We start from the raw sequence: 23,849 nt of genomic DNA, 5'->3' as shown, positions 1-23,849 counted from the left end.
TTAAAATAATAATTGCCGATGCTTTTGCGACAGAAAGCATACACTACATTGTCTACATTCAGGCGCATTTAAAGTTGCTGAGCGAACAAACATAACCCCACCTGTTAAATCTGTTTCCGAACACAAATAAGGTCATGGCACAGCCAAACAAACAGTTTGTTCATATTGCACTTTGTAAGATAAACTCTTGTACAAAAGAGGTGAATAGGACATGTAGTAAAAAGAATAAAAAAAGCCTTTCGTGGCTGTTTGCATAATTAATGGTTGGTTCATTGGGATAAGCTTCAATTACTGGGTTTTGAGTCGCTCCACGTCCGGGTCATTATTATCGATAACAAGGCTAGAAGAGTGAAAGGAAGGTAACAAAAAAAAAAAAAAGGAAAAAAAGCTAGCCATTTTTACCAATTTTTCACGTGCTGGTGCGTTTGTGCGGCACTGCGATTGCAATTATTGAAACCATTCGCGATCACTCACGCAATCAAAGACGACGCGGGCATGTTTATCGTGAAACAAATAGTGCCAAACAAAACCTGCTTTCTACCGCTTTCAAAGCCGTATAAATGCAGCATTTCCATTTCCACCCGGTGATCGAATGCACTTTATGTTGCATCAAAGCCGATCACAGCCGGATGACGTCCAGCGCGGCCCACTCATCAACTCGAACCGGGAAAAAAGCGGGAAGAATTTGCTGTTCATTATCCGGTTCACCATTTTGTTTGGCTTATTGAGAGTGGTAGTCGTGTAGCAACTAAAGCAGGTCCTTTTTTTTGCCTTTGTTTCCGATGCATTTTTAATGCACTTTTGTGTGTTGATTTGTCTATCGGTGCGTGTACAGGAATGTGGTTGCTGGAAGGTTGTGTTTGTGTATTTACAAATTTCGGTCAGCTTTTTCGACGCAGTTATGGCTGGTTTTCTTTTGGTTGCGTCCGTCCGTCCCTGCCCCATGTCGCTTTAATTTACCATTTTGTTAATCTGTTCCAAATATGGATGTGTTTGCTCGTTTTGCCGTTCACTTGTTTTAAACTTTGCCTACATTATGCAAGTTGTTATTGCTTTTTGTTGTTGCGCTTGTCACATACTGCCCTTAGTACGGAGTCAGCATCGTCAGGAGAAGAATCATTTCTCTAGTATAGTGTGACGGTTCATTTCGCTCGCTTTTTCCACCTGTTTATCCACCCTTCGGTTGCATTCAATTGTATTTGTATGTGCTTCAACACAGATTTCTCGCATTGTTTCCTCCACAAACAAAAACGGGCTCATGCACCATCGATTCCGGTGGCACAAGTCATGTTTGATTAATTCATTCGGCAATAGTATTGCGTTTTAACAATGCATGCCCGCCATTGAAATGAATCGACCTTTCCAACCGAACAAAACTGTGTGTGTTGGCGTGTGTTTATGTGAAAACATTTTTCTTTCGGTTGCCCTTTGCATTCTCTGTGCTTTCGCATTGTTTTCGTACGAGCAGGCGTACAGGCCCTTTGCTTTAGTTTAATTTTTAAGCTCTCGATTTATTTACACGTGACCATCGTGCGCCAGAAGCTCATCGTTGCGAGTGTGCGTGCTGGTTGGAGGGTTGTTTTATTTTTGCATGCATATTTCCTACCAGTTTTCTCTCGTCCATTTCCTTCACGCGAACAGGCAGTGCATTTTGCGCTACGAGCGTACATATGTTCCTTTTTGCGTACACATTTTCGGGCGCTTCATATTGCTTGTTACGTATTCAGCGAGTTAATTTATTTAATGGATTGCTGCGTTTGCGCTACGCTCGCACGAAGGATGCATAAACAATGCGGGTCTTCATTTTCTTCTGGCCACAAACCAATCGAACAGATCGTTTTGCTTCGGGGCCACAAGCCGCACCAATCCGAGTCTGGTCCACCAGTGCTGGGTGTGAGTATGGTAAAGTTCTAACAGAAACATAGAACAGAAGGAAACAAACGTTAAAACTAAACCGTTCCTACCTATTTACATGAGAAGGCGCTCTTGAGACGATCGAAGAGCGTCTATCGGGGTGTTTCCCTTTAAGATTTTGTTTTTGTGGCTCCATCCATTCTTCACTACTGTTCGATTTATGTTAAGCTTCGCGCCACTTCTTGGAAGTTGCTCGGACTCAGTTGATGAAATGAAAACGGGGATTAGGTTTTTTTTTCTTCCTTAAAGGTTTGCTAATTCGCGTATGTTTTCGTCCACGGGTTTCAACCTGTATTGCGCTATGGCCCCACGTTGCGGGACCCATTTGCTCCTCCCACCTCCGCCACGTCCCATCACGGCGGGCTCCATCCATTAGGCGTAGCTTGATTTTAGCAGATAGGATAGTATCACGCTGGGGAAGAACAAGCACTCGAACAGGATGGCGGACAGCTGCGATGTTGCGGCGGCACCGCTCGTTTTTCGGCGCGAAATGGCGGCCGTGTTGTCACCTGGAAGAATAGAAAGGAGAAACAATGGTTTAGTTTTGATTTTAATTGTTTGTTTTAAGTTTAAGTCTAATTTTTTTTAAATATGTGATTTTTTTTTGTCACGGACACAGGAAATCTTAGACTTCCATATCTAATGATTTAGTGCTTAACTGACTTCAAAGTAGATAATATGGATGGTGTTTGATACCGATCTGTTTTTGTTAATAACTTAGATCGCTACCTAAAAGTTCTGGATACCGGAGGTTTGATAACTCATGTGTGTAACGTTGCCAGAGATCAAAATGATTTATTTTTTATTTATTTTTAGCTCTTAATGACGGCCAGGCCGTTTTCCTTAAAATCTAAAATCTTCTATAGAGCATGGCTGTCTAAACTTGTGGAAAGCTTCGGTGCATGTGTTAAATACACCGAAGCCCGTGCCCGCCTCCGAAGAGGATCCGTCTGTGTAGTACTGTTGAGGATTTGGTTGGCCATACTTATCCACAAAAATGCTGGGAACTGTCCTCCAGCGAAGATCATTTGGAATGTTCTTCGTTTGCTCTCGCATGGAGGTGTCGACTACTAAAAGGGAATTGTAGGACTCTGGTAAAGTGGTGCGGTTTATAGCTTTAGTCGTACTAGGATTTGCCTGGAGGAACACAAAATCATGATATAAATTCATGATTTTGCACTTAGAGCCTGTCTCTAGAAGGGATTTGAAGCTTTCAATCACTCGTGGGTTGGATACAGTGGATCTCAGTAGAAGGCGAAGCGATAGCTGCAAAAAACGTAGTTCTAGCGGCATCACTCCGGACATCACTTTTAGGGATATTGTATGAGTAGATTTCATACTGCCCAGCGCAATCCTAAGATAACGATATTGAATTCGTTTCAGTCAAACCGATTTATTATCGTACAAGAATCCAATCTGCTCAATGTTCTGAGTTTTTAATTCTGTGTGGTGGATCATATTGATTGCAAAAAATAGAGATAGTCGTAGCTGGTTTAACCATGAGCAGAATGGGCAAAATTTGCAACCGAAAATCTCACACTCGTAGAAGCTTTATATATTGTGACTTACTGAAGTAATTTGCCAATGAGGATACCAAGGTACAAGAGTCGACAAATGTTCATCAAAACGACAACGTCATCCAAGTATCATCAAGAACCTAGAGAAGATTCTCACTGCCTAAGTTTTGTGTGCCTCGACAGACCTATTACTGGGTTGGATTACCGCTAGAAGAGGATATGTTTGTATTAAATTTGTAGGCTGTTGGTTTTTCTTTGGATTTCTTGATATGCTTTGCTTGAATCTTTTTCTTTACAAACTCTTAATCCTTCTTGAATTTCCGGATATTTTTCTAGTGCTCTTGCATTGTAGTCTGAAAGTGTAAGAAATTTGTTCTATTCACGTTTAATTTGGAACGGACTCATTATGATGCTGAGCTTCCGTTCCGCTATTTGACCTTTTTTGACTTCAAAGTAGTTTGATCCCCAACCCATCATGCACTCCTTACTCTAACACAAATTTGAAATACGTTAAATACTATCTCACTAAGCTTTAGCAGAAACATAAACTACCCACTTTAAACTTTACACTTTACAGGCAAACCTGCATTATTATGGAGTGAAATTATTTGTAAAATATAATACTGCAAACAACAAAACTACGGCCAGCTCACCACAATAATTAGTTTGCAAAAGAAAACAAAAGGAAGTTTTAGTCAAGCGTTGTGAAAATATTTGAGGATTTTCTTATTCTAGTAGATATTTAAAAATTCTATTCCTGAAATGTTGTGAAAATAGTCCGAGAAATTAACAGTATTATAAAGTATGCCAACAAACATAAAATTAGTGTGTCAGCTTTGTAGCGAAAAATGCAATCCTGTATTTTTTAAAGCACCAAAAAATAATAAAACAGTCGTAAAGTCGCAAAAACCAATCGCAGCAAGTATACAGGTTCTATTCGTAAAAAAATTTACCCTACCGTGAATCACTCCGAAAACGGTTACGAGAAACAAGCGTTGTTTGAGGATTGTTTAGTCGTGTTTGAGCTAGAATTTTATTTGAATCATCTACAAATACTGCTCCAACCAGCCGGTAATGATAAGCCTGACGATTGACATTATCTGTCACGGTTAGCTCGTACGCGGTATAAATAAGGCAGCGGCTGCGCTTGCTGGCAGCTTATCAGTGTTGTGTTGCTCCGGGGAGCTTCGATCCTGACCTGAGTACGATTGAGCCCGATTATTTCGTGTCGAACAGTGCAGTGTAGTGGATCACAAATTTTACTGTGTTTGCAGCTGACTCGTGCAAAGATGGCAAAAATTCGTACAACAATTTTGCTGGTTGGTGTGGTAGCACTTTGTGCAGGTAATAGAATTTTTAAAAACTTTACAAGAAACCAACATTGTAATGACGATCGTGAACTTTTTCAATGCAGTGTCAATTGCTTCCCCCTTGGGAAAGGCGGCTGACTCCTCATCGGAGGAGTCGGGTGAGACTGGCGAGTTTATGAAGGAGTTGGCGGAATTATGTCAGAACAATAGTGGTTCCGATGCAGCGTTCCTTAATTTGATGGAATCCTTCCAAAACACGATGGTGTGCACTGTGTCCGCTATTGATTTGGATAGTTTTATTGCGGACGCAGATAACCTTTCGAATGAAACTCGTACAACGTTCTTCCCACGGTAAGCAATATTTGTCGTGAGCACGATAGAAATCGATTGGTACTAAAGTCAGGTTTTACTGTGCGATTTTGTTTGAACAGCTACTGCCCGCAGCTACGTGCGGCGTATTCGTGCATCGATAAGTTTGTCACCGATTTCCGTCCGTGTCTTGAAGCCGATGACTATGTTATCGTGAAGGCTCTTGCCGGTATACTGCCCGATGCAGTGGAGCTAATGTGCAGGAATGATGGCGAAATTTTGTTCAGTAAGTGAACATTTGAACCTGTATGGATATGATTGTTTTCTATCGCCTCAATCTGCTCTGTCCGTTTTCCAGAATTTGATGAGCCCAAGTATTCTGAATGTTTTGATAAGGTTTCTGACAACTTTGACGAGTGTCTCAACTTCCTTAATGGAACCGACGCGGACGACTGGGATATCTCCCACTTGACGCGCGAACAGTGCAGGTTAGTGTGGCGAGCATGGTGCCTTGTAGGGAATGGGAGGAAACAATTGCTCACATTAATTTATTTTCTTTCGCAGTGAACTCTCCGGATTCCGGGAGTGCGTGAAGAGTAAGATGGACATTTGCAAGGCGCCGGATCTAATCAACGTATACGATCTGTTCCACAACTCGCTGTTCCGCATGACGCCGTGCCGTAATGTAAGAATCGCAACCATCCTAGTTGAATTGATTTTTTGGCCTTGTTTAGTGTCTCAAACATGAATTGGGTTTCTGCTTAACCGCACACTAAAAGACATTACTTTCTTTCCTTTTACAGTACGTAGAAATTGAAAAGGTCGTTCAAGTCATTGATAACAACGAGCTCAACGCGGTCTAGTGCTCGACAGGGATCATGAACTGTCTCATACAGTGGTCTAGTGTTAGGTGAGCCTTTCTACGTGGTACCATTAATTCTTGGCAATGAATTAAAATCACAATAAAACAGCTCTATCGTTATAAATGCTTCCTTTTGTTTGTTTGTGATTGCATGTGTGCGAGACCGTAATGGTGTAGTGCGCGAATTGTGCCTGCAGAAGATAATCAGTGCAACCTTTGCCATTGACCTCACTCTTGAGCTAATAGGTAATATGTATGTCAATGTCAGCTCACCCGTCGTTTTGTGTGCCTTATAATTCGGTTTTGATTTGATTTAATCAATACTCTCCATCGTAATGCAGGTGGTCTTGGCACATAACCAGTAGTATGCGTGACGTATCAGGTGATGTTTTGCAAAAATGGGGGATTTTCACGGTTGGTTTGTTTATTTTTAAATTTCACTTGAATTATTATGATGGTGATAATGGCGTTCATAATACTGAACCTGGTCCAAAGCAGCGACGATCTCAAAGTAGCTGAGGAGTTCTTCTATCAGGGTTCGATCATAGCTTCGGATAATAATCTCACGCGCGAAAACAAAGTTCTACGGGCACAGACTCTGGACTGTCCTGACGGTACTAGTGTAACAGCCATTTTCATGCGACAGATACTGACGGTAAAAAATGGCAAAATAGTACGCCGGATGACAGGATCGTGATGAGGATATCGGACTCGTGCCCCATCAGGAAGGTGCTCGTTTACGACCGTTTAAAGCATTAAATGGGTGCAACGAGATTTCTTAGGAAATCTCGTTGCACTGAGAGAGGAACAAGTGTAAACGACCCTATATGAAATCGAGAGTGTCGAAGATTGGGTGCAGCCATAGGTGGATGAAAGTAGCCCAGAAGTTAAAGATCGAGTCCCACGGTAAACCAAGCCAAACGGTTCCAAACCGGGTCACGAGCAAAAAAAGAAGCCCTCTTCTCAAACATTTTATCTTATATCATTTAAAATCCTTTCTTATTCTAAAATGGAGATTGGCTTTTGTAGTAGTTTTTATGGGACAACTTTAAAGTCAAGCCAACTTGCTTCTTAATTCACTATGAATTCATACTAAGGACCAGACGTACCTTTAGTTTGGAGTATTAAAATTTAAAGTCAATTCGTATTTAAATATTTAAATACCATCAGAGACACGTGTGGAATGTGCAGCTTCTACATGAATACATTAATTCTACTCTATTACTGAAAGGTGCTCGAAAACTTGATGCGCTGCATTTGTAAAATACACAGCTTAAAAGCATCGGTAGAACAAACGAAGACGCTTGCTGATAGCAGGACGGCAAAGTTTCATCTTGCCATTTGGCGAATCTCTTAGCAAGTGACATAGCTCACCAAACAATTTCCAGCATCTAGAATTTCCATTTGCTCTCTAACCTTTTTGGCCTTCCCGGCTGTTATTCTGTGCAGCACAATGTGCACTTTAAACTTTGAACCTCCGTTTCATTTCATCCCGGCATGTGCGAGAGCACATGTAATGGAAGCCAAACCTGGCCGGAAACAAAGCAACATTCTGCCTCCGGGTGGAACGGTTTTCTGTGAAAGTTTGCACACATTACCCGCGGATAATGGAATCCACTCCCGGTGGCATCATCTTCCAGCACACTAAGCATGTCGATTTGCAATCATCCTGCAGAGTGAGGATTGAGGTTGAATAGTGCTAAATTTAATCTTTGCATGATCGGTGGCCTCTCGAAACGAAGATTCGATCGACAAAAGCCTATCGGGGCCAAACTATGTATGTGTGGTTTAGTTTGTTCTCCCCAAAACTTGCGCTTTTTGTGGACGCTCATGAACCGAAAGAAAAGCGAACCGAGGGGTAAGACTTCCGCAAAGATGTTCAAGTTCAAACTATAAAACGGTCTGAAGAATATGAAAGCTTTCATCCCTCGATTTGGAGTTCCAACTCCATGCTCAGCTCAGACAGAAACGCTGGTTCCGGATTCATGTCCCGGTCCCGGGCGAACCGTCTAGTGCAAAGTTTGATGCACACCAGTTTCACTCTAACACTTCCACAGAAGGAAACGTTTTATGCAGTGTGGTCTCCGTCCTGCGTCCGAGGGATGTTCGGGCTTGAAAATGGTAAACTTCACAACGAGCATGATGGCGCTGGTGGTGATGATGCCTATGGCAGTGCGATGCAATTCAAACGCAAACTTTCTAATGCATATTGAAAACTTCCGCAAAACATGCGCCATTATACTTTATGACTTCTTCGTTCGTCATCGGTACAAACGGACGCGTGTGCCCGGAATTGGCATGCCGGAGGGCATCCAACGTTCGCCTACGAATTGCTGCGTACCAGTGTGTCTGAGTGAAGGGGAAGATTTGGAGTGATTTTTCCTCGTCTTGCCATTATTTTCGTCACTGGTAAAAGCTTGCATACGACACTTCGCCATCAAGCACGATGACAGCCAAGTGAGACTTCGAATACGAAAATTAGAGAAAAATTGTGTTTCAACTTAGAACAAGGAAAAACTAGGAAAGTTTTAGTCGATAAAAAATAGTAGAAAAATAAACATGTGATTATCTGAGCAAATACATTTCGGTCCAACAGCAACACACACTAAGGTTCCCTTACGGCTCTGAAGCAGCTGGAGGGATAGGAAACTCGAGGCTTCAGGCTTTCTTCTACGTTCAAATTTGCTTCGTTCCCTAACGATGCTAACGATGTGTTGGGGCACTGGGAAGAGCGGGCGACATTGAGAGCAGCGACATGCTCACTAATCAATCACTCGACTCTTCCCCAACGGTAGTGATTCATGGCTATTCCGTTGCGAGCCATGGTGAGAACAGCACGTCTTTGGGTATCGTGATTCATGATTTCTTCGGTAAAGAATCCAAAGCTTTCTGCTCCACCGTTAGTATGTGTATGTTTTAGTCTTTTTTGTAGTGATGTTTGTAGTATTCTCGTTGGTTCCTCCATTTGTTGTCACTTTTGAGTTTTTAAAGCTTCATTTGTGCACTTTGTCAGACGTATTGTCTTTCGTTAGACGAAGGCTCGACAACGAGGACTCCCCCAACTCAAGCACTCAGGGCAGCAGTGAATGAAGTGATGTTTGGAGTTTGAAACGAGACGATTCTGTGCTAGATGTGGGCAAGAGTGTTGAAAAAAAATATTCAAAATGATAAACGATTATGCCTCGGCTAGCTATTATCTACTTTGCTTTTCATCTGTCAGAGCTGGCAAAGATCGTTTCTCAACTAGCAAGAAGACAAACAAAAACGGAAAAGACGACATAATCGAACTAGGTTGAGTACATTTGTCATGCTTGTGTTTTGGTGGGTTACCCAAAAGAAATGAAATTTCCCAGAATTTTGCATACCATTCAGCGAGAAATCTTTTGCAATGAAGCATATAGTTGGCTATTACTTCACTGTCTGTTGGTTGTGTTTTTTCTTTCTACCTTCTCTATCTCTCTGTCCCCTTTTGTAAGTGATGTTAATTTTCTAAAAAGGGAACATTCTAACATTTTCTCATTTCCGCGCGTTTCAGTAATTTTTTTTTTCTCTCTCGATAACTCGTTTTTCCATTTTTATGCACACCGATTGACAAGCTCAGAAATGTGTTGAAGCAAATGATTGATTACAGACGGGATGAGTATCGTAATCTGTTCCCGTTGAGACCGTCCTGCTTTGCGGTGCAACCTTCCAGCTTCACCGTCCACCGTGGCAAGACTCCCCGTGCTTGACGTATACGGAAAATGAATCCATTTTTGATGCGATGATTCTTGCCGCTTGGAACCTTTCGTTTAGAAGACCTTTCCCGTCGAAGGTAGACCAAGTGTTGCCTGCCATCAATTTCATCCCTCGCAAGATTGGTGAAGGTTGTTCTTGGTCTTCATCATTCTGAGTGTCCTTTTGGACTATGGCAAGCGGTAACGATCGAACACCGGACTGTAGGAAAAAGGGGTGTTTTGCTCACTTTGGAAGTTTTTTTCTTTGGATACTCTTTTCTTTGGAGCGCTCAAAATTAGGTCAACTAGATTCAACGGTGGTTGCTTGCCAATAAGCTTAGCGCATGAAGGCTTCTTCAAGATGGTGAAGATGAGCATGCGAAAAATTGCTGTTCCGTTTGTGGTTCAGGATAAAGTTTGCTGTGAAAAATCGTTGCCGGAGTGCGAGCAGCGCTTTTCAGTGTGGTATGGTGTACTTATTAATCTTAGCTTACAAAGCGTGGAGAAATGATTTATAGGTTAAACATCATAATGAGAGCAAAAATATTAATGCCGGCTGCACAAAACAAATCGCAATCAGTCATCCTGCAGTAAGTGAAAAGAAATATTTAGAGTTTTTGCATGAGATTTTTTAATAACGACCAAATCTTCACTCTTCGGCAGATCGTCCAGAAGTGCCGAGAGCACCAGATCCCTACGCACCTCTTGTTTATCGACTTCAAGGCGGCCTACGATACCATAGATCGGAATGAGGTATGGAACAGAATGCGGCGGCATCACTTTTCTGGACAGTTGATACGGCAGTAAAAGGCCACCATGAACGGAGTGCAGTGCAAAGTGAGAGTTTCGAACATGCTGTCGGAATCGTTTGAATCTCACAGGAGTCTGTGGCAAGGAGACGGACTCTCCTCTCTACTGTTCAATATAACCTTAGCAGGAGTCATATGAAGCGTGGGGCTAGACAACGATATCCGTGGCACGATTCTCTACCGGTCTCCTAAATTTCTTGGCTTCGCCGATGACATTGTCATCGTTGGCAAGATGACAGCGAAGGTGTGTGAGGCGTACACCCGACTGGAACATGAAGCAACAGGAATTGGATTGATGATCAATGTGACGAAGACGAAATACCTGCTAGCCGGAGGCTCTGATCGCGATAGAGCCCGAGTGGGAAGAAGTGTGTTAGTCGATGGCAGCAACCTCGAAGTGGTAGAGTAGTTCTGCTATCTTGGGACTGTCATCACTTCGGTGATGAACTTCGGTGATTTTCGCAACGATGTCAACAGCGAAATCCTGGGACGCATTGTGCAGGGGAATCGTGCCTACTACGGCTTTCGTCTCATGCTGAGATCCAGAAGACTTCGAGACTACACGAAATGTGAGATATATCGCACACTGATTCGCCCGGTGGTCCTTTATATCCACGAGTCTAAGACCATCCGAGCGGAAGATGCAAACGCTCTTGGCGTGTTTGAGCGTCGCATCCTCCGGACCATCTTTGGTAGTGTGTTCGAGCATGGAGTATGGAGTAGAAGGATGAACTACGAGCTTTTTGAGCTATACGGAGAACCGGACATCCTGACGGTGGCAAAGAGCACAGCGAGTTCGTTGGCTGGATCAGGTGAAGTGAGACCTGTCGGAGATCGGGTTCCTTCATGGATGGGAAGCTGCAGCCAGGGATCGAGATTTCTGGACATCGATTGTTGACCAGGCCATGTCACGACGACGTGCTCTTTAAAAGACCAGGCCAAAATGATGATGAGGATGATGACCATTGTACCGTCACAAAATGGTGACATTTCACACAAGAAATTACAAATGAATTCATTACAGATTCAATACTAACTTCTGAAGCGTTTAACATTGAAGCAATAAAGGTGACAAAGAAGAATATAAATTAACAACTAATTGCCCAAGAATAGTGCTAGCTTCATCATAATACTAAAATAGCTTTAAGGGTCCTGGATCCATACTTGATGGTTACTCGTGTTCGGTTTATTTTGCTATAAAAAGACTCAACCACTCAGTAACATGAAAAACTGGGGCTTATTATGCGTCAAACACGTCACTAATGAAGGTGATTATTTGCTGTTTTAAAATTGAAAAAGGAAAACCACGCTTACACACACGCCCATACGCCACTATCAAGCGCTGAAAGAGTAGCTTATTGCGCTTTGCTTCCAAGCTTTGGTGGGAAATAAAAATACGGTACATGTTGGAAAAACTGCACGTCGGTCTAGCTCGGTGGGTAAATAAAAGCAAGAATATCTAAAAGTACACAACAACACACACACACACACACACACACACACACACACACACACACAGTCTAACATCATACTAACACATCAGTACAGGTGTGAGTGTGCACTACAAGCGAAAGTAGCCGCCGTAAGTAGGAGGGTTGAGCTGAAAGTGATGTATTTGTGCACTCAGCCTGACACATAAACAGACACACGTACGATGTTCAGGAAAAAAAAAACGATAAAGGAAAAAAGCATTATGCATTTTCCCCCCAGTAGGTGCGTGTGTGTGTCAGTGAGAGCATTTGCAGACAAAATGCATCCATGCTATCAGCATATAGAGCATATCGAGTGAAGCATTTTGTAAACAGGAAATGAAGTACATCATCCCACTTTATGCACTCTTTAGTTTTCGCCACACACCCGCAGTCTTGTTCCATACGAGCTGATTGTGTGTACATTATTTGACTTTATTTTACTCTCTCCCCATTCCCGAACGCCCATCGCAAAGGTTCTCTAAAAAAGGTTTAACAGTTGTTGGCAGGTGGAAGGTGGATTTTAATGGAGGCAATTTCATGTAAGCGTGTGTAATTAATAGACTTTTACCTTGCCCATATGCTGCCCGCTAGCACAAGCACGTAAGGGGTCAATAGTGGCCTTTATGGGGTTTCTCTTTTAGCATACAGCCGTTCTGCCACACGGCTGCGTGTAAGAAGTTATTTGTTGGCGATGAATGATTTCTTTTTTGTTTTGTGCAGTGGAGGTAGTTTTGCACCAGGAAGGAGGTATTTTTTAAAATGCGAAGAATACATTTTGCGATAAAAGACACCTCTAATCTTGCTAACAAAAAAGAATTTGATAGGATTGGTAAGGATTATTAAAGGATAATCCGTTATTTACACACAGAAGTCAAGGATTTGTGGACGCAAACTACAGTTGCAGAGGCGTGCACGCCATTTCATGTTTTAAATATGGAATATGGTTTCGTATCGCCCTAGCGACCCATTAGAGATAAAGCATTGTGATTAAGTTACTTCAAGCTGAATTGTAGCAGAAAACAATTCTTGGAAGTTTGTTGATTTTACACGCTTGAGAAAAAGTTAAATATTTCTTTGATAACATCAGATTACCTTCACTTGCTAGTTTTTATATTTCACAATGCGGGATTTTATTGTTGTACGAAAACGTTTCTTAAAAACTGCATGAAGATAAATATTAACACTGAAATTTTGCTACGAAATCCAAGGCCAAACCTATGAGATTTGAACTCCGATCCTGCCGTTTGAAGACTGACGCCGCTGCTGCCTATTCCATCGGGCCGACCCTAAGGATCAAGGATTTTAATTGATAATTTTCAAATAAACTTCGTGCTCTTGTGTATCAATCTTTGAGAATGAACTAAATTCCAATTACAACGATTGAGAATGAATTTTGACTATGGGGATTGATTTATATGTTTATTTATATTTGATTGCAGGAAGCCGTTCGTTAAATAATGGAAACTTTTAAACTCATAACAAGCCTTATTTGAAATAAGATTGTTGAACATCATAAATATTGTATTACAGCGATAATCTTAAAAAACTTGCTTAACTGTATTACTTTTTTAAAATGCTGCTAAAAAACTCCTGATTGTTACTGTTGTATTACCTAACTTTGTAGGTTTAAAAAGTATTAATTTAAAACAAGTTAAATAAGTTTTATGGTAACGTTTTTTTGCAAAGGAATGAAACCGATGTCAAAAAATGTACATTTATTTCGACGGGGTTACAAAATCATTTGATCAAAAATCGAAATTTCCAGCATGTTCGTGTGAGTACATTGTACCTCGAATGCTGCCTCGCACCTCGCATAATGGCGACCGAGTGAAAGCTCATTCGTATGCTAATGTGAGAATTGGCAACAGTACAGCAACCGTCGTGTGGCACGCGTGCGATTGTAATGGCACGAAATCATGAACACCGCGAAATTACCTGGCTGCAGGCTTGATCCCCCATCAAGTCATAACTTTCCACGCGAACGAACATTGGTCACCATTGATGGGATTCTCGCTTCACGCCCCAGCGCAGTCAACGTCGGAGTCCGTGTCTGTGTTTTCACGTCAGTCATGTCTTACGATAAGTACTGGTCGCGCACTACAAGCGCGTGATACCGGGCGTGATAGTATCCGGCGATATTTGCCAACCGACCAACGTTCGCCAAAGGCCCGAAGGAAGGAACACACCGGAACGTGATTGCAATGGAAATTAAAAGTATAACCTACGCCAATCCATCGGACCCGAAGCCATGCCGTGCGGACGGGAAGGATAAGCGGTAGGAGAAGAAATTATTATTCCACTCGGGCGGAAATAGGCGAGATGGAATTAAATTTGATTAACCTGGGCAAGGATGAATAATTTAATGAGCAGCATTTTGCACACTTTGCACACACCCTGGATTTGAAGGCCCGCTTTCGTAGCATGGCGCTGGGAGTATGAAACATGGACAAGAAGGACAGCAATAGATGATGATGATGATGAGGATGGTGCTGTTGAAGGGCAGGACTAGTTTATGGGATGAGATAATGAGCAAGATTTGCTAAAAATATGATTTTCCCGTTTCGCAACACTTCCGACCGGAGACTGAGAGCTGGTTTTTCGATCGAGGTGAGTCGACCATGGTGGTCTTTGCTCAAGAGCCTTTCCGGTCTGCAGTGGAGCGTGTGAAATGATGAGCATATTACACTAATAAATATTAATTTGCCGTACCTGTGGTGCATGCCTGAGGTGCGATTTACTTATCTAGACATTTAATGGTGATGTTGAAGCACCATTTGATTTCCAGTGCAAGGTCCCGTATACTGGACGTGGGATAGTATTATCAATTGGTGCGTTTTCTATTTCTTTTACATTTTTTTGGTTCCAAATAACACATTTTTGGCTCCGTAAAGTACCGAAAATACACCAAAAATTAATGCAATTAATGCCAAATTTACAACTGTACAAAGAAGAATTATTTTGCTCCTCTTTCTAATTTTTTTTCCAATTTGGAGTTTCTTTACATCGAAAGTTTGGTGTCCCAAAAATGCTCCACAAGATATAACTCGTACATAAAGCAACGATACCGAAACGACTCGTTGTTTTACTTTTCTTCCGTCGTTTATTTTCATCCAACTCTACATCAATCCGCTCACGACAGCTTTATCAGTGAAACTGGTAGCGCAGCGGTGAAGTATCAGCGGTGAAATGGCAAATATTACCAGCGTAATGAGCACACCGTTCACTGCATTTCAGCTATGCAGATGGTGCAACCAATCGGCAGGATAGAACACACAGAACGTGAGCAGGAAGATCATGAAAAGCGTCCATTCAAAGTATGTACAGTATTTTTTTTTTACAACGTTTTCCATTTTTTAGTTGGTTTAACGTTAGGATGGCAGGTAAATTTTTGTAGCGTCCTGTGTTACTTGGCTGTGGATCTACCAAATCGTTACAATGGATGACTTGCGGTGTCATTCGAAAGCGAGATGGAAATGCAAACAGACGTGCCATTTTAGCGGTTTAATTAAAGAGCATACAAAGAAGCGACTTTTTTTGCAATGTTTGCTCAAAAATTGATAATTATCTTCCATTTTTTTGGATTTCTGATTAGAGATATTGAGGCTCATTGGAAGCACTTTTGACGCTATTAAAAATGATTATTTTTTAAAAAGAATTCTGAAACTTTAGGCGTTCTCTAAAAAGGAAGATTTTCTAGATTCGAAGGAGTTTCTTCTACCCAAATAGCCAAATAATCTTAAGCAGCCAAATGTAGCATGCTAAAGATCGCTGCTCTAATACGCATTAGAGTAGATAAGCAACGCCAAAGTTCGTCGTACTTTTAACCGGCTCCTAAGCAGCCTCCGTACGTCAAACTCTAAAAGAAAATTTTTATGTGCATTAAAATTTCTAGCAAGACAGAAAAAAACATGTGGTCCTTGTCTGACTTGTGGTTTCATGTTTGTGGTTGCGTTTTTATATGTGCAGCTTATAGCTTTAGCTGTGGTAGTCTTGTGTGTATGAATGTTATATTGTGTATATCTGATTTATTGAGAATCGAACTGCAGTTTTCCTGTTTAACAGAGTGCTACTTTGTCAATGATACCTATTTGTCTGTTGTTGGACAGTGTGCAACAAGTACAAAAAAAAAAAAAACTACTCTAGCTCCAAGCAAGAAATACTAAGGATGTGCGGAGTTTTACTTTCTTTTTAATTGTTTTGAGTGTACAATCATTGAGGGGACAATCTTTCTATATATGTATGAGCTGAACGGATGAAAGGTGGGGGCGATAAAAATAGGCCCCAGCTTGGAGTAGCAAATATCACACTTAATTAAAATCTGTTCAATTAGCCCTCCTCCCCCTCTCGCAGCCTACACGGCGCCCACCCACTCAGCTTAACATTGTAATTCGCCACCGAGCAGAGATGTGAATCATATTCATTTGATAGAATGTACAAACAATGTTGATTGGAGGAGGAGGAGAAGAGGGGGAGGGGGGGGGGGTAACTGGGGTTGGTTAGGAAAAAGTTTCAACCATTCGACGAGGCATCTTCGGCTTGGTCTATTTTACGACGGAACTCGTGAAGGTCGCTCATTTCGCTCATGGATAAACCCGTCTCTGATAGTGAATTTTTTTTTTTTGCATCTGAATATTTGTGGTTAGCATTAGATGAAGACACGAAAAATTCAGAACATATTGGTCATAACTGTTGAATAAAAAATAATCATATTTTATTCGTAAGGAACGGCCTGATCGCATTGCTAAATATACATTCTATGTTGTGTTGTTGTTTTCCAACATAGGTGCAAGTAAAATAGTTTCAGAGTTCCATTGAGTTCCAGGTGCAAGTAGAAAAGCTTCATAGTTCCATCGGGTTCCACGCTCTTTTTAACAAGCTTCAAAGTTCAACCGTAGTAAGATTATTCCTTAAGCAGCCTACAAACAGCTAGAGGGTTCGATTTATTTGTTTTTTGGCTATTTGGGTATGCTGAGCTCTATTAAGCAAAACGAGGAACTCACATTTGCACAGTGAATTCAACTGATAAATTCCTGACGAGATGATAATGTACAGACATTTTCACCGGACGTCCCTGTTCATATAGCCTTTTAGATTGTCTCTGAAGAGGCATAGTAGTGAATGGCTTGCTGTGTCCTTCAGAAATGATGAGGTATCAGGCGGTGTCGGTAGGCGCTATCTAGGACTTCTGCAAGCCAAAACCGCAAAGCGTAAGTGGTTTGCAAGAGTGTCAGTTTTTACATTTTTCACCATGTTTGGGTTAAGCTTATGTGTTTTTCTCATACTTTTACAGATGCTAAATCTTGTTTATTTATAGATCAAGTGAATAGTATTTAGAAACCAAGCTAAACTTAAAAATGTAACCATTTACAATTTTTAAGCGTAAGAATCATGTTGAAATTACGTTACAAATGAAGCCTTTGATGTCTGCGTGATGCATAGATAAATAGATAAATGACAAATTTGTTTAGGATGTTTGTCCGTAGAGTATACCATCAGATTGATTTTACCATATAGTGCTAGGTAAGAAAAAGGTTCTGGAAAATGCTGCATGCGTCTGCAAAGCGATCTGTCTAAGTTTTGCTTAGATGGAAAGTGTTGGTACAGCATAGTCTATGTATTGAAAATAGTTTATTCTGGCAAACTGAAGAGATTATGCTTATTGAAATGTGATAAATCTGATCCAATGTGATATTTTTCGAATGTTATTTTTTATCAAGAGACTTACAATCTGGAGGTCAGCTAAAATTGATGTAATCTCAAACAGCACGCAACATAGTAAATCAAATTAAGATAAAAATCTACTTGACAGTGCACAAAACTCAAACCATTCTTTTTATTTACCTTTCTTTCCACTCCAAAAACACTTGCACCCTTGATAATCGTCTAACAGAAGTGTTGAAGGTACCAGAAAATTGGACACAGTCGTATCAGGCAATAAATCCAGAAGTCATTGTAGGGTTGGGAATGGTGCAGGAAACTAATTAAAGCAAGATATCTCTTCGTATCTTTGCAAATTTCTCATCCCTTTAACAATTACGGTTTGAAGAAGCTTTTGAGGGAGCAATTTCTCAACACCATAATTGTACGAATGAGAAACGAAAATAATGATTCGACAGACATACACAAAACAGTAATAAATTTGTCTAATCGACCTAATTGATCAGCTGCAGGCCACAAAAACAATCCACAAGATGAACCATAGACCAAATCGTCATCCCCTTTTAATGTGTCTGAAATCTGCCAGCCGTCAAAATGGAACCACCATTAAAATCTGAACACTTGTATCATTAGTCAGGTTTTCCATTTAGTGGCTCCTCAGCTTAGTTTAATTTCAATTTGTCCCACAAACCACTACCGACCACATTTGTTAGTCGTCCGATCAGCCAAGATTTACCATCAGCTTTTGCCGGACCAGCAGAAAACTACCACTTAAAACGCTGCAATCACTTGAAAGTAAATAAAATTTTAGTGCTTCGTAAAGTGTTTTCCGAACCAAGCCAAACAAACAGCCAAAAAGGTGTGCATAACATTCTTCAAACGCTGGTTTGAGAACCTTTCGGCTTGCGGCTTTTGTTGTCCGATCGTGCGTAGAATAAGACTCATCACAGTGGACGTTCGCCTGCTTCCATCCGTTTAGTGACTCAATTTTGAAGATGACGCCGTCCGCCTTCGAGAGGAAAAATGGCGCAAGGTGACGAAATATTCCTTTTTTTTCACAGCAATCACCAAAGCAATCACCGAACGATGAGGCAACGGGAAGCTTTATGATGTTGAAGGTTTTTGTGGTTTTTTCGCTCAGTTATTTGCTTTATTTGACGAAAATTCAATCAAACTGCACACGGCACTGTGCCGGAGCAGGACGAACGGACGGAAAATATCGCATCCCAAAAATGGGAAGGTTCTGGCCGGCTCACACCGCCGCACAGCACAAGGGGGATTGAATGAAAAGCCATCAAATTTAATTTCCTAAGTTTAATTTTTATAGACTGCCACTTGCTGCAGTGCCGGTCGCGAGACACGCTTGTCATTCGGCCGTGGCTACGGGGTGACCATAATTGCTTTGCCAGGCGCTCGGGACCTTTTTGCGTCTATGGTGGCTGTGGTGGCTCACTGAGCCATTCTGCCAGCGCAGTAAGCTGGGATGTGCGGAGAATAGGTCATAAATTGAGTATATTCCGATTTATAGCCGTATTGAACGGTTCGCGGTTGTCGAAACAGTGGCGATGCGTTAGGGTATTGGTTTTGTTTTCCAATCGGTTGGCCTTTTATCTGGACCATTTGATGATTTGTTAGCGTCAACTTTCATATCTAGCTTTTGCAGATTTTTTTTTCTTCTTTGAGGTGGTGAGCCTTGGAGGTTAAAAAAGTCATATAAATCGTTGCGCTACATTCCTGTTTTGATTGATTGTTGAAACTTCAATGCAGTTAAATATTGGAAAAATACAACGTTCAGTTGTTAAGCACAGTTCTGCAAGGAAGTTTTGTGAAATTATGTGAAGCCAATTGACAATTATTTTTAAAAGTTTTATTTTATTCCTGTAGAACGGCATTGCTGATTTAAAAATCTGTAAATTAATATCAAATTAATCTCATAGGTCATTTTAAAATTGAGTATGACATTTATTTCTGTCAATTCATGGGATGCCAATAGATATTCGATACACAGAGCGAATATTTGTTGTTTTGAACAACGTTACTCTTTTTTTCTATTCATAAAGGAAACTCAGGCCGTATTGCTTTGTTAGTTGTTTACTTGAAAAACAGCAATAACTAGATAAATTTAAGTGTATTTTGTAGTAATTTTAAATAAATTTACCTGGGCGACCTGGTGTTAAAAGCGACAGCGGATTCTGTCCTCACGCGGCAGGATTGTGATTCAAATCACATCTGGACAGTTCCTGCCTAGTAAGGACTAACCATTCAACTCCGTGGTATCAATAAATCTTGTAAGCCATTCGATGGCCGGCGTGACCTAGTAGGTCGTTCTAGTTCCTTGGGAGTTGCATAGCTTGGTCTCCATTATGACAACGTTATTAACCGATGTTTAAAACCTCTGCTCACTAGTTAGATCGCTTCTTCACTGCTAACATGTGTGCTTTTCGTACAAAAGCAAATGGATGAATGGATTTGAAACGATACACATACTCCGGTTGATCTACCGAGTTACTTCTCGAGCATCATCGACGATATATTCGTCCCCAATGCCCTAAACTCACTAAAAAAGGTCAGTGTAACGTTTGTTCTTCTTATTAGAAAACTATTTTTCTTTTCTTTGTGTAAGTCCTTTTTCCTTCCTTGTGTTCCTTCCTAATTACCGAAGCATTTCCATAGTATATGCAATAGCCAAAGTGTTTGAAACAATTCTCCATTCCTATCTTCTGTATGTTACTCGTTCTTCCATCAACCCTCAACAACATGGATTCATGCCCAAAAGATCAACTTCCACTAACCTAATATGTTTTACCTCTTACCCCTTTCGTCTCAACTGGATACGGTTTTTCAGGTTGATGTCGTTTACACCGATTTAAAATCTGCCTTTGATGGTATCCCCCACACACTACTCATTTAAAATTATCGTGTCTTGGCATCCATACCTTGTTACTAAAATGGTTCCGTTCTTTTCTGTGTAATCGTAGTTATCGAGTCTCCTTTTCTTCTCCCTTTTCTTCTGGCGCAGGCGTACCTCAAGGAAGTTTCTTAGGTCCACTGTTTTGTTTATCAATGATGTCAGTACTGTCCTTTTACCAAATTCTTTCCTCTGTTTTGCTAACGACTTAAAAATTTTCTATCCTATATCCTCTCCTTCCTGCACAAGCTGATCACGAGAATATGGAAATAGGAAGAATCAGCGGAGGAGTGGAAACTTGGCCTCATTCACCCAGTATACAAAAAGGGAGACAGATTGGAATGCTCAAAATATCGTGCCATTTCAGTCCTTGATGCCGCCTATAAGACCCAGTCCCAGATCTTGTTCTGCAGACTTGCCCCCCTTGCTACAGGTTTCGTCGGCAGCTACCAAGCGGGGTTTGTTGGAGGCAAATCCACCACCGACCAAATCTTCACTCTTCGGCAGATCCTCCAGAATTGCCGAGAGCGCCTGTTTATCGATTTTAAGGCGGCCTACGATACCATAGATCGAAATGAGCTATGCAACATAATGCAGCGGCACCACTTTCCTGGAAAGTTAATCCGGCTATTAAAGGCCACCATGAACGGAGTGCAGTGCAAAGTGAGAGTTGTCGAACATGTTGTCGGGATCGTTTGAATCTCACAGGAGTCTGAGGCAAGGGGACGGACTCTCCTCTCTACTGTTCAATATAGCATTGGAAGGTGTCATACGAAGCGCGGGGCTAGACAACGACAACCGTGACTCGATTCTTTACCGGTCTCTTAAATTTCTTGGCTTCGCCGATGACATTGTCATCGTTGGCAAGACGACAGCGAAGGTGTGTGAGGCGTACACCCGACTGAAACGTGAAGCAACAAGAATTGGATTGATGATCAATGCGACAAAGACAAAATACTTGCTTACCGGAGGCTCTGATTGCAAAAGAGCCCGAGTGGGAAGCAGCGTGTTAGTCGACGACGATAACCTCGAAGTAGTAAAGGAGTTCTGCTATCTTTGGACTGTCGTAACTTCGGATAACGATGTCAGCAGCGAAATCTGGAGACGCATTGTTCAGGGGAATCGTGCCTACTATGGCCTTCACCGTCTGCTGAGATCCAGAAGACTTCGAGACCGCACGACATGTGAGATATATCGAATACTTATTCGCTCGGTGGTCCTTTACGGCCACGAGTATTGGATCATCCGAGCGGAGGATGCAAACGCTCTTGGCGTGTTTGAGCGTCGCATCCTCCAGACGATCTTTGGCGGTGTGTGCGAGCATGGAGTATGGAGAAGAAGGATGAACCACGAGCTTGCTGAGCTATACGGAGAACCGGCAGGTAGCAAAGAAGGCAGGATACGATGGCTGGGGAATGTTATGAGGATGCCGGACTCATGTCCCACCAAGAAGATATTCGTCAGCGATCCCCAGTATGGCACGAGGCGTCGGGGAGAACAGTTATGTGGCAAGAAGCCACATTGATCGAATAGAGCGGGTAGAGAGGCCCTTCACCAGGTTTTCTCTCCGGAAAATTGTTGGCGATCTATGCTCTGCTCTGCCCTGTTACGAGGACAGATGCCGGTTGCTTAGTCTTGCGTCGCTTGAAGATCGCCGTTCTATTTCCCAATCCTTATTTGTTGCCGCACTTCTCCTTGATTGCATCGATACCCCAGCTTTGCTCATGCAAATCCCTCTATATGTTCCCACCTTCGAAACCGTCCCCCAATTTTTGTTGCCTTACGTTGCAATGCGGTGGGCCGTAAAGATCTTCTCCTTATTGCATGTAACGTGTATTGTTTACACGTTACGCCATCCTGAAATTGGTATGTGTTAATAATTTTACCCTCTCTTCCAGCGTTGTATGAACGTTGTCAAGTATGAAACATCAAGTCTAAGGAAAATTGGCAATATTCACACCAACCATTAATAAAAAGTTATTTGAAAAATTGTAAACCGTTTTGCTTCGTTAGGCCATTAACGATCGATAATTTGTATGAAAAGTCTCTTATTTATTTTTACTATTCTAGCAAAAAATAGGCCAAAGGCCAATCGTTTACAGCATTAAAATCCCGTTTTGTAAAATAAAATCTTCAAAAACTTTTTGTCATTAACTATTCGATTTCTTCGTCACGATGTTAAAGTTCTTCTTACATGGAAATTGAATCGTATTGCAGGGAGAGCGTAAATTGAGCCAAAAAGAAAAAAAAATGTTTTAAATTATGCTAACGTTTCGGGAAAAGTTTCACTCCCATTCCACTCTCACATCCCTTTTGCTCACCGTTTGGAACGGATTTCGATTTATTTCGCAAACTTTGCCCACCAGCATCGGTCTGCATTCGTGAAATTATTCACTATCCTCCATTTACCGGCCAGAAAAGGGGTGGTACACGGTGGGGCAGGGCGAAGAGCGTTCGCTGCATGGTCAAAATTTACAGCAAATTTAACGCTTTTTACCCACGCAAATGATTCACCTCGCCAGTTTAGTGGAGGGGGGTGGTTTACAAAGCAGGATGACCCAATTTTGCCGCTCGATCACATCGATTTGCATTGCACTGATGCTGCATTTGCATTTTAACTGAATGCAATTTTTAACAAATATTCTCTAAAAAGAAAATTGTAGATAAAAAATCTGAAACTAATTAAATAATTTCCCAAGAAAAACACTTTGCCCGATTGTGAAAGCTTTCTGAAAATAATACTGGATGACCATGCCACGGTCAATCGTTTCCAACGAAAGAAAAAGCGCTTGCATTGGAAATTGGTTGCATTGTCGAGTCCAATAGGTACAATCGCATTATCCACACCGGAAATTGGGATGAAAAAACGCTCTTCCCCCGCTCCAATCCACAACCAAACCAGCTTAAAATCAACGATATTTCCGAGTGCATGTGTACCGGGGGATTTTTTCTCCAATCCCCTTTACAAAGCTTAGTAAGATAAATGAAAACCAAAACCAAACGGCAGGAAAAAATGAGCGAAAACCGGCCGGAAAACTTTACCATCATGTCTGCCGTGACGGCACTTACACTTCCTGCCGCAGCGAGAAGCTTTTCAGAATTCTGAGTGACGGTTTGCAGCTGATTTCCCGTTCGTTTGGCAGCTTGCGTGATAGTTCAATTGTAAGTTTGCGCAAGAAGTTAAATAGCCCGCCATCGCTTCTGCCTTTTTCTGCGAAGATCCTGGCCCGGGTTTAGTCGTGGCGTTTTTGCCTTGCCGCTCCATTGTATGAAATACACACGAATAGATTTGGGAAGGGGTAGAAGCTCTATCATCACCCGCTCCGGTTCCGGTGATCTTATTTCATCACGGCTTCAATGTACGATCTTTAACC

General features: G+C 41.6%; 4 protein-coding genes across 6 annotated transcripts in view; 1 reads left to right on the top strand and 3 right to left on the bottom strand.

Annotated features, from left to right (window-relative positions):
* Window positions 1-5,974, top strand: part of LOC126562830 (27 kDa hemolymph protein-like) — a 105,706-nt gene extending 99,732 nt beyond the window's left edge. Inside the window, exons 1-6 of one of the 2 annotated variants that reach the window (XM_050219418.1) lie at window positions 4,721-4,775; window positions 4,846-5,092; window positions 5,173-5,336; window positions 5,409-5,538; window positions 5,615-5,735; window positions 5,854-5,974. In XM_050219418.1, the coding sequence (XP_050075375.1) occupies window positions 4,721-4,775; window positions 4,846-5,092; window positions 5,173-5,336; window positions 5,409-5,538; window positions 5,615-5,735; window positions 5,854-5,913 (777 nt within the window). In that variant the 3' untranslated portion in view covers window positions 5,914-5,974. Of the gene's footprint in view, window positions 1-4,720; window positions 4,776-4,845; window positions 5,093-5,172; window positions 5,337-5,408; window positions 5,539-5,614; window positions 5,736-5,853 lie in introns of those variants that run through there. The other variant, XM_050219419.1, reaches the window with a different exon arrangement.
* The window catches only part of LOC126562338 (PDZ and LIM domain protein 3), a 427,281-nt gene extending 405,652 nt beyond the window's left edge, over window positions 1-21,629 (bottom strand). Inside the window, exon 1 of the mRNA XM_050218809.1 lies at window positions 21,620-21,629. The gene's annotated coding sequence lies outside the window, so the exon portion shown is untranslated. The remainder of the gene's footprint in view (window positions 1-21,619) is intronic.
* LOC126562401 (arrestin homolog) overlaps window positions 1-23,849 on the bottom strand; it is a 413,496-nt gene that overhangs the window by 341,053 nt on the left and 48,594 nt on the right. The gene's annotated exons all lie outside the window — the stretch shown is intronic.
* Window positions 2,265-23,849, bottom strand: part of LOC126562638 (zwei Ig domain protein zig-8) — a 165,644-nt gene continuing 144,059 nt past the window's right edge. For both annotated transcript variants that reach the window (XM_050219194.1, XM_050219195.1), the window contains exon 7: window positions 2,265-2,423. In XM_050219194.1, coding sequence (XP_050075151.1) covers window positions 2,287-2,423 — 137 coding nt within the window. In that variant the 3' untranslated portion in view covers window positions 2,265-2,286. The remainder of the gene's footprint in view (window positions 2,424-23,849) is intronic.

The sequence above is a fragment of the Anopheles maculipalpis genome, chromosome 3RL, assembly GCF_943734695.1.
Source record: "Anopheles maculipalpis chromosome 3RL, idAnoMacuDA_375_x, whole genome shotgun sequence".
Taxonomy (NCBI): domain Eukaryota; kingdom Metazoa; phylum Arthropoda; class Insecta; order Diptera; family Culicidae; genus Anopheles; species Anopheles maculipalpis.
This window is presented reverse-complemented; position numbering and strand designations above follow the sequence as displayed.